Consider the following 13,194-nt stretch of genomic DNA (forward strand, 5'->3'; position numbering starts at 1 on the left):
GAACAAAAGCTCTCAGGCAGTGGCTGAGGTATGAAATTCCCAGATATTTAAAAATTTTAATTTTGTTTTTAATTTAAGTGTGCACTTTGGAGAGCCAGTATCTCTCAGGTGATGAAGTAATGGGTGATGTAGTTTAAACTGTGCACAGTTTAGCTGTAGTTGAGAGCCAAACAGAGCAGCTGGGAGGATTTAAGAGCTTTGTCTCATGGCTTCGGTTTTGCCTTTACCTCGGAAGGGGCGGTGGAAGCCCTGTACTCCCAGAGATAGCTGTGCAGGCTGGTACTGCTACTGCTGAACCACCCCCACCCATTGTGCTTGTGTTTTCTGACAGCTGCAGGAAGCGATCAAGGCTGGAAAAGGTGTGACTTCTGCCATCGACCTCTGCCGCTGCCACGGAAACAGCGCACTGGCAGCCCTGGAGCATTTCCCTCCCTCCGAGGCCAGGGATGCCTTGGCCAACATCGTCTGCGCCGTGACCAGGTTTCCCTGACCTGCTGCTCTGAGGGGAGCGTCTCTCCCTCCACAGGTGGAAGCAACCTGGCGGGGAGACTGACGATGCCTCACACCTCTGGTCCTCTCATCATCCCATCCCAACAGAGGAATGCATGCCGGCTGCCGCCGCCACCATCACCACCAGCAAAATTCGGGAGTGGAAAGAAAAAAGGTCACAAAAGGCTTTTGCTTGTCGTGCCAGAAGCGCACTTGAGGCTGCACCAGTAGAAATAATTAATGAGTCCCGTTTTCGTGACCTCAGCAAATGGACAGGAAATAAGTTGGTATTGATTGGGTACCGGTGGGGACGGCGCCAGGGTGGAGGACGGTGGTTTTCCTGCCAGAGGGGAGGGATGGAAGGAGGGAGGGATGGAAGGGCGTGAAGATCCAGGTGTCACAAGAAACTCGTTTAAACCTGCCCAGAGAGAGTGAGATGCTGAAGCCGGGAATTAACATACCCGCTTATCCAAGGAGAAGGGCAGATTGGAGGATTAATGGGGGAAAATCCTCTCTGTCTGTGTGCAGTCATGTCTCCTCACACTGTTTTTATGTATTAAAACATAAAATTACCCTGTGCCTAATGATTTTTGTATTTGAGAAACTTGCTGAGAAAATGTATCAAGCATGGTAAGTAGGAGCTTTAAAATATTTAATCAAATATTAATTTGACTCTGTTAAGGGAACTGATTGCCTGGGGTTTATACTGTGCCTGTGTAATATGTCGCTCTGGGTCAAAGAATGAGGTTTTCCAACTCTTCTGAGGGAGGGAATATCCCTCTTTCAGATCCAGATTTTTTTTTTCTACAGTCTTACACAAAAGAATTTCCTATGTTTTTGACACTCGTGTTAATTTAAGCCAAATAAATGTTAATTTGTAGGGCTAGACATCATCCTTTGGCATAAAGAAAACAGGAATGTTTCTCTGTGAATAGTCACCACACTAAATAAAATGCAGAAAATATTGGAGGAGTTTTGAACCTCAGTGTGTTGAATTTTCAAGTCCAATTACCGACAGCATATAAGGTGTATCAGAAGCCTGCACTTTGAGACCGTCTCTGTTTTGTACATAGGAGATGATTTTTGTGGTTTGCACACGTGCAATCTGAGAATGCCGTTGACAAGAAGGCTGAGTTTACATAAATGATCTAGATTGAGACTCAGCTACCTTTCTTCCTTCTGTGGTGTAATTACAGCCCAATCTGGAGACAGCTAGCACAGCAAACAGATTTCATTACATCCCTCACTCAAACACTAAGTGGAGTTATTTCTGTTAAAATCTCTCCTCCCTCCTTTTCTCCCTGCACTCACTCCCCCTGTCACACAGTTTGTTTGTCATAGACCGGAGTGTTGCACTCCACCCAATGCAAAACGTAAATGAAAACTCTATCCTCTGAAAGTACACTGAAAATACATCCCGCATGATGTACTCTGTGTACATTCTGCTCACATTATACCATAGTATTTTATGTATAATAAGCAACTTTGAGTCGCAACCTCTGTTTGGGAGCAACACCCAGAAATCAGGAGACTTTGTTCTGGAGAATGGCTTCAACACCTGACCCCTTCTTGCTTACACTTCCTCTTTTACCTGCCCTCTCTTACCTTCATTTTCTCTCATCCCAAGACTCTGGCACTTCTCCATGAGTTGGTGCTGTTGCCACAGCAGGAAGACTGGAGACAGAAGAGAAGCACTGAGAAGCGTGGATTATCCCAGGCAGTTACCTGTGAAGTTCCCTGAAGTTCTGCTAACATAAAACATGCTTTAAATAAATACCTGAATTCAAACAGAGTCATATTTCAGTTTTCTTTGTCTCTGGTTTTTACATATTACGTATAGTAAGAGCCATACATCATCTTGTCTTTGTCTTACATCTGTGTTAATTGGTTCATAATGATTTAGGGCTGCAAGAAGTTTGGATATGCTGGAGATATTCTGAGTCACCTCAACTCAGTTTTGTGAAAGAAACATCAAACATACTGCAAACCCATGTACACCTGGTTTATTTTTTCATGAAAGTACAAGTTTTTATTTATAGTTGTTACCAATAAAGGAGAATAATAAAAAATTAATTACTTTCTTTTTTTTGTATTTTTATCACCAGAATGTTCTGATTGCTCTTGTATGATTCAACCTTAATTTAAAAAAAAAAAAAAGAATGTGAATAATCTCCTATCAATATTATTAATTAATTTTATAATTAAGATATTTATCTATAATTCTTCAGGATTTTTTGTTGTCTTGTTTCCTCCAGGTAAACTACAAGCAAACTATTATAGCCGTCTGTCAAACTGAGTGAATTAGTTATTGCTGTGTACTAATATACTCCTCACACCTCATATAATTTCTGAGCAATGGTGTAATTTTGGGGCTGTTCTGGTCTTATTTTTGTCCCTTGATTCCTTTTCCCCACCAACCTCTAAAAGGCAGTCAGGGAGAGGGAGACCTGTGGTCTGAGGGGCAGCTGAGGAAGGCATTCACACCATTAACTTCAGTCAACCAGCTACTCAAGCAGACATACTTGTTGGCTGCTTCTCTGAATTTATCCCAGGTATGGAATTGCTGGACCTTTCTACTGATGCACAAAATACAGGACAAGGTCCCGACTGCTTTTTAGACCAGACTAAATTAAAAACTAGCCCAGTGTACTGGGTCTTACTGTGATGGATTTAATTTTCTTTGTAGCATCCTCTACAGTGCATGTTTTGGATATGTAGCTCAAACAGCATTGCCAGCCTGATGATGCTTTAGCTATTGCTCAGCAGTGGTTCCACTGGCTTTTTCTGCTTCTCACTCTGATACCCAGTGAGGGGGTTGGTTGTGGGCCAGGGGCAGGGAGGGGACACAGCTGGGCCAGCTGACCTCAACTGACCTCTGAGCTAGTGTGCACCGTATAAGATCATGCTCGGCAATAAAAACTGAGGATGGGGTGTTTGGGATGTTCCAGGGGGTCTGTTGCCTGGAGCTGTTGGCACATCAGTCAACTTGTGGTCATTGCTTTGTATCACTTGTTTTTTGTTGTTTTGCTTTCATTTTTTTCCCTTTTATCTATTAAACTGTCTTTAACTCAACCCACAAATTTTCTAACTGTTGCCCTGCTCTGGATATGAGTCTGGAGACACTTCCCGATCTGTTAATGGTTATGGATTTTCAGAAGTATCTATTAAAAATGTGTCTTTTATTGGTGGCATCAATTTCAGTTTCCCACAATATTTTTGACCTTCAGGAAGGTTAAAAGCTACCTTTATTAGCTTCAAACTGCTCAAGGAACAGAAGTAGTTCAGTACAAAGCTCACTCTCTTCTGGTCTGAGAGTCTCCTTGCCCTCACCCATGCTTGCTGAGCTGAAGCACTAGCAAATACCAAAGGGAAACAGTCTACTAGAAGTGCCTTACGTTATTAAAAGCATCTCTTTTTAGTCTCCAGGTCCCCTTACCTGCTTTTAAACACTCTGTGAATGGTTTTGCACATTGAGGATTTTAGTAAAGGAGCAAGTCGCGTTCTAACCTCCATCTTCCCTCAGTTGGAAGGAGAGGAATGCTGCTCGCTGTTCCTCTGTGCTGGGCACAGAGGGTGGGATGTGCCAAATCTTAACTTGGTTAGATGTGCCTAACACAGAAAATCTCATCCCAGAAAATACCTCTATAAGGGACTTTATCCATCCTTTCACTACACAGAACTAAAACGTATAGTGCACTCCACTGTGGGGGGCAGTGAGTGAGCAGCTGTGAGATGCTTAGCTGCCAGCCACCACAGTCCTTTTTGGTACCCAGGATGGAACACGTAGGGCTCAAGATAATGACATTTGACTGGAATGTGCTAGAGGGAACTTAATGTACCTGTTTAGCTATTGCTGGTCATGATGTTGACTTACTCATTTTCAATGCAAGTTTATTTGTTTCCTTACCCACTCCTTGTCATGCTCAAGAGTGAGCTTGACAACTCGAGAGCTTGTTGAAGACTGGTTTTGTCCTCTACGGTTTGCTATGCTGTGTGGCATTTGGTTTTGTTTTGCTTTGGAGAACTGATAAAAACACTGGCCCTGAGCCTAATCTGATATTTGGGCTCTGCATTGCTGCTGTCCCAGTACTTTGGGAACCATCTCGTGGAGATAATTAACAATTACACCTTTTCTCTCTTTTCATCTGAGAGACAGTTTGTGGAGGAAACAATGGCACCCTCCCCTTCACCTCCTACAGGATAGTAGTTTCCCACCTTGTTGCAATGACTCTCCAGTATTTTGAACACCCCTGGGTAATCAGAATACTCACATCAGTGTGTCTCAAGAATCTGTATCCAGCTTTTCGTAGGATTAACTGAATATTTAGGAGTGTCCTGAGGCCATGTGGTTGTGGGTGGCATGGTATCTAGATCAGTTTTTCCCTCCGACGATGTAGGACTTGACCCCCAGACAAGTGCAGGATCCTGATAACATGACAGAACATTTTTTGAAAAAGACGCCCTGGCTAGCTAAAGAGACACAGCTTCTCACACTGTGCTGGGCCTGGCCTAGGCCTGCCAAGAACTGTTCAGCACCCTTAGAGGGGAGAGGCGGTCTCTGTGTCTGAAGACATACAAACAGGCACCATGGCTAAGCCAGAGACCCAGCTCTCAACTGTATCAGTTGCCCCTGTAGTCAAGAAGAAACAAGGGAGGCAGAAGTCAGTTTGTTCAGTCAGGAAGGAAGCTTCTCCCAAGAGGGAGCAGGAGGAGGATTGGAGAGGCAGACAGGTGTGCAGCAGAACAGTCACAAGAACAGGAGGAAAAGGAGAAATCATGAACAAGCCAGAAATCACCAGCTCCTTATCCCTGAGTTAGCTTCAAGATACACACAAAGATTATAGCCATCAGCCTGGTGAGCTCATTACCAGCTGACTGCTGCAATGCTGGGATACTGTAGCCAACAGTCAGAAATTGGAGAGCAAGGAGGCCCAGCAGCTGGGATCTCTCACAAAGGATTGTGGCATCAACAAAGGGATTGTACAAGGAGCAAAAAGCAGCCTCTGGAGACAGCTGCTGTTGAGCTCCAAGGAAAAGTATCCCCTCAAGGAAGACCTTATAAACTCTTGAGGCAAGAGTGGACAACTACTGAGTGGTTTCCAGTGTCTGAGGGAATTAGTGGCAGAGGTGATCTGTGGCAGCCTGAACAACAACCAGGCATCGAAAGACCCAGATGGAGTCCCGTGCCTATGGTCCATACAGTGGAAGTTTGTATGGAGCACACGGTCAATCATATGCCAGCACCCTGGTGCTAATGACTTGGCCAGACATCTCTCTTCCACCCCAACCCTGCAGGTCTATGTCTCGCCTGGGGAGAGACTGTCCCAACAGTTCCAGCTATTCAAAGATAGTATGTCTTCCTCCTTGTCCGTGCCAGCCATCATCTAGGCTAACAGGTGAGCTTTCTCTGTTCAAGGGGGAGGCTACCATGTGCACATTTATGTGCCACCCTCTGGTTCTGTCTGCATGACCATGAGAACATGAGGAATTGGGATGCCTCAAACATGGAAGCTGGGGTATGTGAATTGCAAGGAATAATGGTGACCAAAAAGTACCCATACAGGAAAATTACCACTCCGGTTGCTCTTGCGCAATTCCCCAGACAGTGTAGAAGGACTGATACTCCCTCTGACCCGAATGAGGAACTTCTGGTTTGCAGTTAGAAGAATCAGGTAATGAAAACACTGTCTAGGAATAGAGGGGCCCTGCCTCTGGCCAGGTGAAGGAAAGGGATTACCAGCTTTATTGGACTGCATGGATTTGATGGCCTGACTATGCTTCTCTTAATGTAACCCTGCATGTGCCTTGTCTTATTTGCAATAAAGAGTGCAGAGGTGGCCCGTATTTGACTTACTGTCGAACTTGATAGAAGTTGCTAAAAGTTTGAAAAACCCTTTTCGATTTACTGGAAACATTAAGGAAATATTCTCTGGAGCTGCTGGGGAGTGCTTCTTGCCCCAAGCAGTGTTAAATATGCCAGACCGCCGTCCTCAGGGGTAAACCTCCTGGTGAGATCTCTCTGTGGCTTTTTCTTCTGAGCAGATAGTGTTTGAATTTTCTTCAACGCAAAAGGGTAACTCAGGCAACTGTGCCATGCTGCAGATTTGCCAAGGAAGTAGCTTCTGGGTCAGATGACTAGCTGTCACTGCTCTTATCAGCTGCTTCAATCTCTCAGAAGAGTAAGGCCTCAAACTTTTTTTTATTCTTTGTAGTCTTCAAAGTACTTTTACCTGCGCAGTGTCTTACAGAAAATAAAGAGCTAAAGCTTTTCAGTCTCTCAAGGCAGTTCAAAGGAAAGAATATTTCCAGTTGTGGAAGTCATCTATTCTGACGGTCTCTGCATTAAATTATCTTCTTTTTTTCCCTTTCAGAAATCAATCCCTAAAATGCATTAATTATTTACATAATTGGCATTCACGTGTTTCTCTTTTAAACTAAGCCTGTTTTTCTAAAGCTAAGAGAAAGTAGCCATTAGACTCAGATTCTGATAGCAAATGCCTTTAAAATAACCAAAAAGATAAAGTACTAAGCTTGCTTTGAGTGGTGAAGGGCAGAAAAGGGTGACAAACAAGTTGGCAATCGATCCACCAAAGCCTCATGCAATCACCTTTGTCCACCTTTTCATGCATTTGCACTTGTGCGTGACTCTGCCCGCAGCTCCCGGCGTTGCTGCCGTATTCCCAGCCCCCGACAGCAGCCAGAGAATGCTCGGGCTCCCCCCTGTGTAGGAGATTCCTTCATTGCAGTGCATGAAGTTGACTTTAATTCATGCTTATTTGCAAAATGCTTTTGTCAGCGTGCATCTCCTGAGGAAAGGCAACCCTTTTCTTCAAAATAGAAATAGCAACAAGACAACTTACTAAACTGGGAAGCAGTGTTCTACAGACTTCACATGGTGAAATTGCAAGTTTATCTGCAGGAGGAAGGACCGAATGTATCATACAAGAACACTGTTCTTGGCTAATAGTGACAGGCAGGTGTCCCACTGATAATTAAAACAATAGTTCTCAGATTTGTCTGGTTGTTAAGAAATTTATATATAAAATTCCATTCGAGGCATATTTTATATTACTGTATAGGAGAATTGCAATTTTGCAGTGACATTATAAAAAATCTTGCTTTGAAATTTTCTTTTTTACCCTACTCCACTACTCCACTTTTTCTTCCTCCCTTCATCCCTCCCCCCAGATATCAAAGACTGAAAATACTCTGCTTTATTATTAGAGCAGTGGTCAACATTTTTAAAGTCCTATATAAAAGTAAGTATTTTACTTGCAAAAAAACCCAATATCTTAAAACTAGAATTTTTTATGCCTTCAATGTTTACAGCAAATGACTTGTTTCAACTGCAAGGTTCAAAATTTAGCATTTATTAAATGTCAAATTATAAAAATTAAATGTTACACAGAAGTAATTAGAAAAATCTAAAACAAGTACCAATAGATTAGATTAGATTAGGGGTATTTTTTCACACAGAAAAAATATAAACACTCATTTTAAAAGGCTTTACTCTCTGCAGATGAGCATGACGCTTATCCGAAACACAGCGTGGTTAGGAAATTAGCCATTTTTCCCTCTTTGCTAGTTTTGATGAAAGCTCTCCAAGTTGCACATTGTGTCTGAACATTTCTTCATTCATAGCATGTGCCCATCGAAAACTGTTTTCTGTTTGCTGCATTTCAGCTGTACTATTTTTAAGCTGGTTGAACAATGCTACTAGAGGCTGTAAAGGGTGTGTGTTTCATATGCAAATCATTGGCAATAATTTTCTACAATTACACTTAGTTGCTTGCATCATTATTTTCATAAAAAATGGGTTTAGCAGGAGAACATTACAGAATAAGTGTCTATATTAGTAAGATTTATTTTTAATCAAACAATTCTGTTGCTTTTGTCAACCTATGGAAGTTAATACGGTAACATTTTATATTGAAGTATAAAAACTATGAATGTCCCTACCTCTGCTCACATGTTGTATGCCTACAAGAAATATACACGGCTTTTATTTGTAATATGCTAAGATATCTTTGCAGAAAAATAAACAGGATTTAAACATCTTTCTTAAAGACGACTGGTGCTGCTAAAAATGGTCACATTACTAATGATTGGAAGTATTTCTTACATAAACTTTCATGAAAAGTAATTGCTTTCCATCACATTCTGTTGTAGTAATAACCACTAAGGAGGTGGGTTTTCTCTGTTCTTCTTGTAAACCCAGGTCTCCAAACCTACAGTTCTCATTAAAAATTCAGCTCAGACTGAATTTTCACCATTTTCAAAGGGAAATTTCTGTTGGATAAAATGCCTTTTAAATTCAGGATTGTTCTCAAAGTAATCACTGTAGGGTATGACTGGGTTATGCTAGATGGGTTATAACTGGATGGATTAAGGCATCTGGTAGCCACGAGCCAGAGATCTATGTTAATGCAAATTCAGAAGGGAAGGTTGCCATCCACCCAAAGAACAAGGTTCAGGAGTAGCTTCCCAACAGTAGTGAGGGCAAAAATCGAGAAGGGAGGATCACTGGCTGCTTCTAAGACAGTGACTTTTTTGTGAAAAGGATTATATAATACCCTGACCATGACAGAAGCAGCTGGGACTCAAAAAACCTAGAAAGGCTGTTTCAGTTTCAGAACCTGAAACGAAGAGGATTCCTACAGTCCAAATATTGCTACTTCCAGTCAGGCAGCTGAATTCTCAAAGAAACCTACTTTTCTACATTGCTTCACAGATCATCTTGTTTTCTAGTATTTTTGCAAACAATTGAACTTACATATCTTAATGAGGTATGAGACTATGCAACAGGTCCAAAATATTCATTATATAATGGGCAAGATATGGAATTGAGTGTTAAGCACACAAAGCAGAGTGTGCTGTTTGCACTTGATTGGGAGATATGGACCTCTTTGAGAGAAAGGACTTTCCAGGCTGTATTTACTTCTTTTGGATGTAAAACAGAACTTGGCAAACAGACCTTTATGGGATAAATGCTTGATCGTTCAGAGTCAGTTATGGTGTTGATAATAGGATGACTGTGCATTAAGTGAGCATTACTCTTTTTAAATGCAAAGCTGTGAAATAGCTACAATGGCACAGTTCTTGGCTGAACTAACTTAAAGAGAACTGCGATTTCATTGCCAAGAGATTAAAAGAGGCTTATGCTTCCAAGAGTGAAGTTTCTCAGATTTGTCAGTTTTTAAACAGTTATGGATGCAGCTGATGTCTAAGTAAACTGCTGCAGCACAGAAGGATAATTTAGGTTGCGCACTGGGTTAAGTTACTCTATTCTTGAAGCTCCTTTACATTTCTGTTCTACTCCATCTTCCACTGCAGTTTTGATCTGATTTTTTTTTAAGCTTTTATATCAAATTCTTCTTCCTTTGGTACTCAACTGTTACATATCTACTGTCTTGCCAGTATACTCTGGTGCTACTTCAGGCTAGAAAAGTGTTTTCTTATAATGAATGTTCATTTTTTTGAAACTTTGTGAGCTTAACTCTTAATATTTCTTATCTGCATACACTTGGAGATGAATCAGCTTGGTTTTGGATTCTCTATTTTGATATCCTTGATTCAGCAAGCAACACAATTATGATACTTCTTGCCCATCTCCCTGAAGTCTAGCTAAACAGCAATTTTGAAGTTTCCAATCATTGTACCTACAAACAAGAAGCAGTGTTGCGATAAAATAATTTAAAAAAAGGGGTATCATGTAACAATTCTGTTTCTTGAGAAAAAACAAAAGCAATTATATTAACTGGCACTCCAAACCAGGGTTTCACAACTAATGTAGTATGTTGCTGGCAGAACCCTCCAACACTGCTTGCAGCCATAGGAAGTTTAAAAATATAAATGAAGTTCAGGTGTCTGCCACTGCTCATTTCTGCCTGGGTTACAGCAATGTATGGATATTGCCCGCAGCATGTTACTTGTTCAGTATTGTTGCCTGTGGGCCAACAGAGGTTCCAGATATTCCTGTGCAATGTGTCCATACATGTCCTTTCAGTCTGACTGGCAGTGAAGAGCACGAAGGTATGCAAATTTTGTTATCAAGTTACCTTATTTGCCATTAAATATTTCAGGTTTTATAAACTTGGAATTGTAGAATGCATTTTGCTGCAAATCAGATGAGTTAATTGGACTGATTTTTTTTAATGGTTCCTTTCAGACCCTTTTAATTTTAATCTAAGGCAGAAGATTTCGGAACCTGCACATCCTTTCCCCCCCACCCCAACATATTCAGTCTCTTTGAAGTTTATTTATATCAAATACACACCTAAATAATTTAGAGTGAATTCCAAGCTGCCTAATTTAAGTACCTGCCCGATTTCTGTGAGTCAGTGCCTGATCCCTGACACCGCACACACAGTTGGTGTTTGGAGTCCAGCTGGACACCTGCCGCGGGGCAGGGGCCAGCCTCCCTGGCGTTCCTCTAGAGGGCAATCCAGCCCATTCCATCCGGCCCATTTGAGCCCAAGCCAGCCCGCAGGAACCCACAGTAAATATGAGGCGCTCAGATTAAGAAATTGCTCTGTATTCCCAGAAAACAGCTGCTGGGCTCTGGGCTGCCTTGCAAGAGGGGGCACCCACCCCACCTGCTACACACACAGCAACACAGTGGCCAGCAGGCAGAAAGAAGTCTGGTTACCAGTGGGGGCTTGTCCTTCTGGGCAGGGGGCTTGTTTTCCCATTAGGGTCTTAAATTGTATATAAGGTTTCAAGGAACTTGCTCTGTACACCGCTGTTTCTCATCTGCTTTCCTTCCGGACTCTGTGACTCTTGTGTTTGGCTGCAAGGTGGCCTAGTTTCAAGACGTGGTGGAGAAAAGTGATAGACGATGTACTGGTACCATAGCAATACTTTTTACAGAACGAAACTGCCAAAATTAGTTGCTGCTGAAAGTGCTTTCGACATCTCATGCCACATCTCTACCTACTGAGTGCTGTAGGCTATTGCAAGAATTTACAAGAAAGAAGCCTTGCTGAAGGATTTTAGTTGGATTCTTGCTTATCCCAAACGTTTGCAGCACAGGAAGCAAAAAGGCTTCTAAATTTAGAGTTATACTTCTGCTCCTTGTTGTCATACCAACTCTCAGCATACTGAGCTGCTCTGACTCCCAGCTCAGAGCCTGCCACAGGGTCAAGCACTGTCAACCACCTTGGTGGTTCCTCACCCCTGCCCAGGGGAATCTCTAGCTGACCAGATCCTTTGAACTAACTCAGATAGGGCATCCTCCGGGGGAGGGCTTGGCACATTAGAGTGCATAAAAGTCAAAGGAGCTGCCCATAGTCCACCCTTACAGAACTCCATACAACTGCAAACAGGGCTTTCAGCTCGCCAGGGGTTCTGAGTGCATCTGTGTTGGTGGCACGGCTGAAATTTAGTTGCAATTTGGTCAAGTCACCAATGGCCCATTGTACTGGAGAGCAGGGGTGATTTTTTTACTAAGGAGTTCTCTTGCTAGAGCACCACAACTCCCCTCCCTGGTGACCTGAAATTTTTCAGAGACTGCCGTAGTGTCACAGAGTGGCTTTTGAGCCACAGGCACGAAGTGGGGGGAAAATGAACATTTGAATAAATGACGTGTGTAGCACAAGTTCAGATGGTGAAAAAAAATGGGACTTGTCTGGCTGAGAAGCCAATCTAAGCTTGCTACCTGCATTGCCTGGAGACAACTTGACTCGCTCCCTTTCCATTAAATACTGTTATTGCAACAATATGCTCGTGCTTCTTTATGCTTAGCTGAGGCCCTTCAGGTCTCCTCCTGGGCTTGGGTCCCTAGTAGCTACAGTGCCTCAGGCCAGCACTATAGAGCAGAAATGAGGTGGAGTTCAAACTGGCAAGTGTTTTCTCAAGGGCTCTGAAATTGAGTTTGGGATTCCACGGGTTTGCTCTTGCCTTATGGTTGCCTTTCCCTAATCCCACTAAGTAAAGCATTCGAGTAAAATCCAGCTGAGATCTAGCACTACTTAGCAGCTGGGACAGGTGTTAAAACATGGTACCCTTTAAGAAAACCTTCAGTTAGCTTTACAATAAAGGGAGGGGGCAAACCATACTGTAAACTTAAGTCTTCATAGTGCTAACAGACTCAGAAAAGTTAGCTGGATGTGCTCTTATCTCCAAGAGAGAAGGAGCAGGTAACTGCAGACCACTTGTCTTGTTAATAAAATGTATCCTTCGTTCAGTGGTTCTTAGGAGTTAAAATGCTGGTAGTTCCTGCTTTTAAGGGCTCCTTTTAACAGCTGTCTATCAATGACAATAATAAAAAGCGCAGTCAAACTATTATCTGTTAGGATTATTCATGGAATATGACACTGTAAACACACCAAAAGTCCCAGATGCTAAATTTAGAAGAGTGACGTAAGTGGAAGAACAAAATTTTAGAGAACTGCTTCTAAAGAAAGCGACAAAAATCTGAAATGGTTTATATTTTTATATAAAAATTTTTTATATTGAATCACTCTTTGTATTGCTCAATTCTAAGGAAACAGCAAGTGTCTAGGAAAGTGCTGAGTTATGGGGCAGAAGATTTATCTGAGATTTTTTTCCAGTTATTTCTCAGTTGACTTACATGGGTTTGTATTTGCTTTTAATTTAAAAAAAAGCATCAGAGATAACAAACAGAAGATTTATTTATCTGGTACATTCACAGCAGTGCTCAGAGGTCATGTGTTCTACCTTCACATTTACTTGCCGCTTGCCTGG

At 42.1% G+C, this 13,194-nt stretch overlaps 1 protein-coding gene across 1 annotated transcript in view; it reads left to right on the forward strand.

Moving 5' to 3' along the window:
• PDSS2 (decaprenyl diphosphate synthase subunit 2) overlaps positions 1 to 2,562 on the forward strand; it is a 118,223-nt gene extending 115,661 nt beyond the window's left edge. Inside the window, exon 9 of the mRNA XM_032683721.1 lies at positions 332 to 2,562. Within this exon, the coding sequence (XP_032539612.1) occupies positions 332 to 490 (159 nt within the window). The 3' untranslated portion in view covers positions 491 to 2,562. The remainder of the gene's footprint in view (positions 1 to 331) is intronic.
• Positions 2,563 to 13,194: the final 10,632 nt, after the last annotated feature.

Source organism: Chiroxiphia lanceolata, chromosome 3 (genome assembly GCF_009829145.1).
Source record: "Chiroxiphia lanceolata isolate bChiLan1 chromosome 3, bChiLan1.pri, whole genome shotgun sequence".
In the NCBI taxonomy this organism is placed as follows: Eukaryota; Metazoa; Chordata; class Aves; order Passeriformes; family Pipridae; genus Chiroxiphia; species Chiroxiphia lanceolata.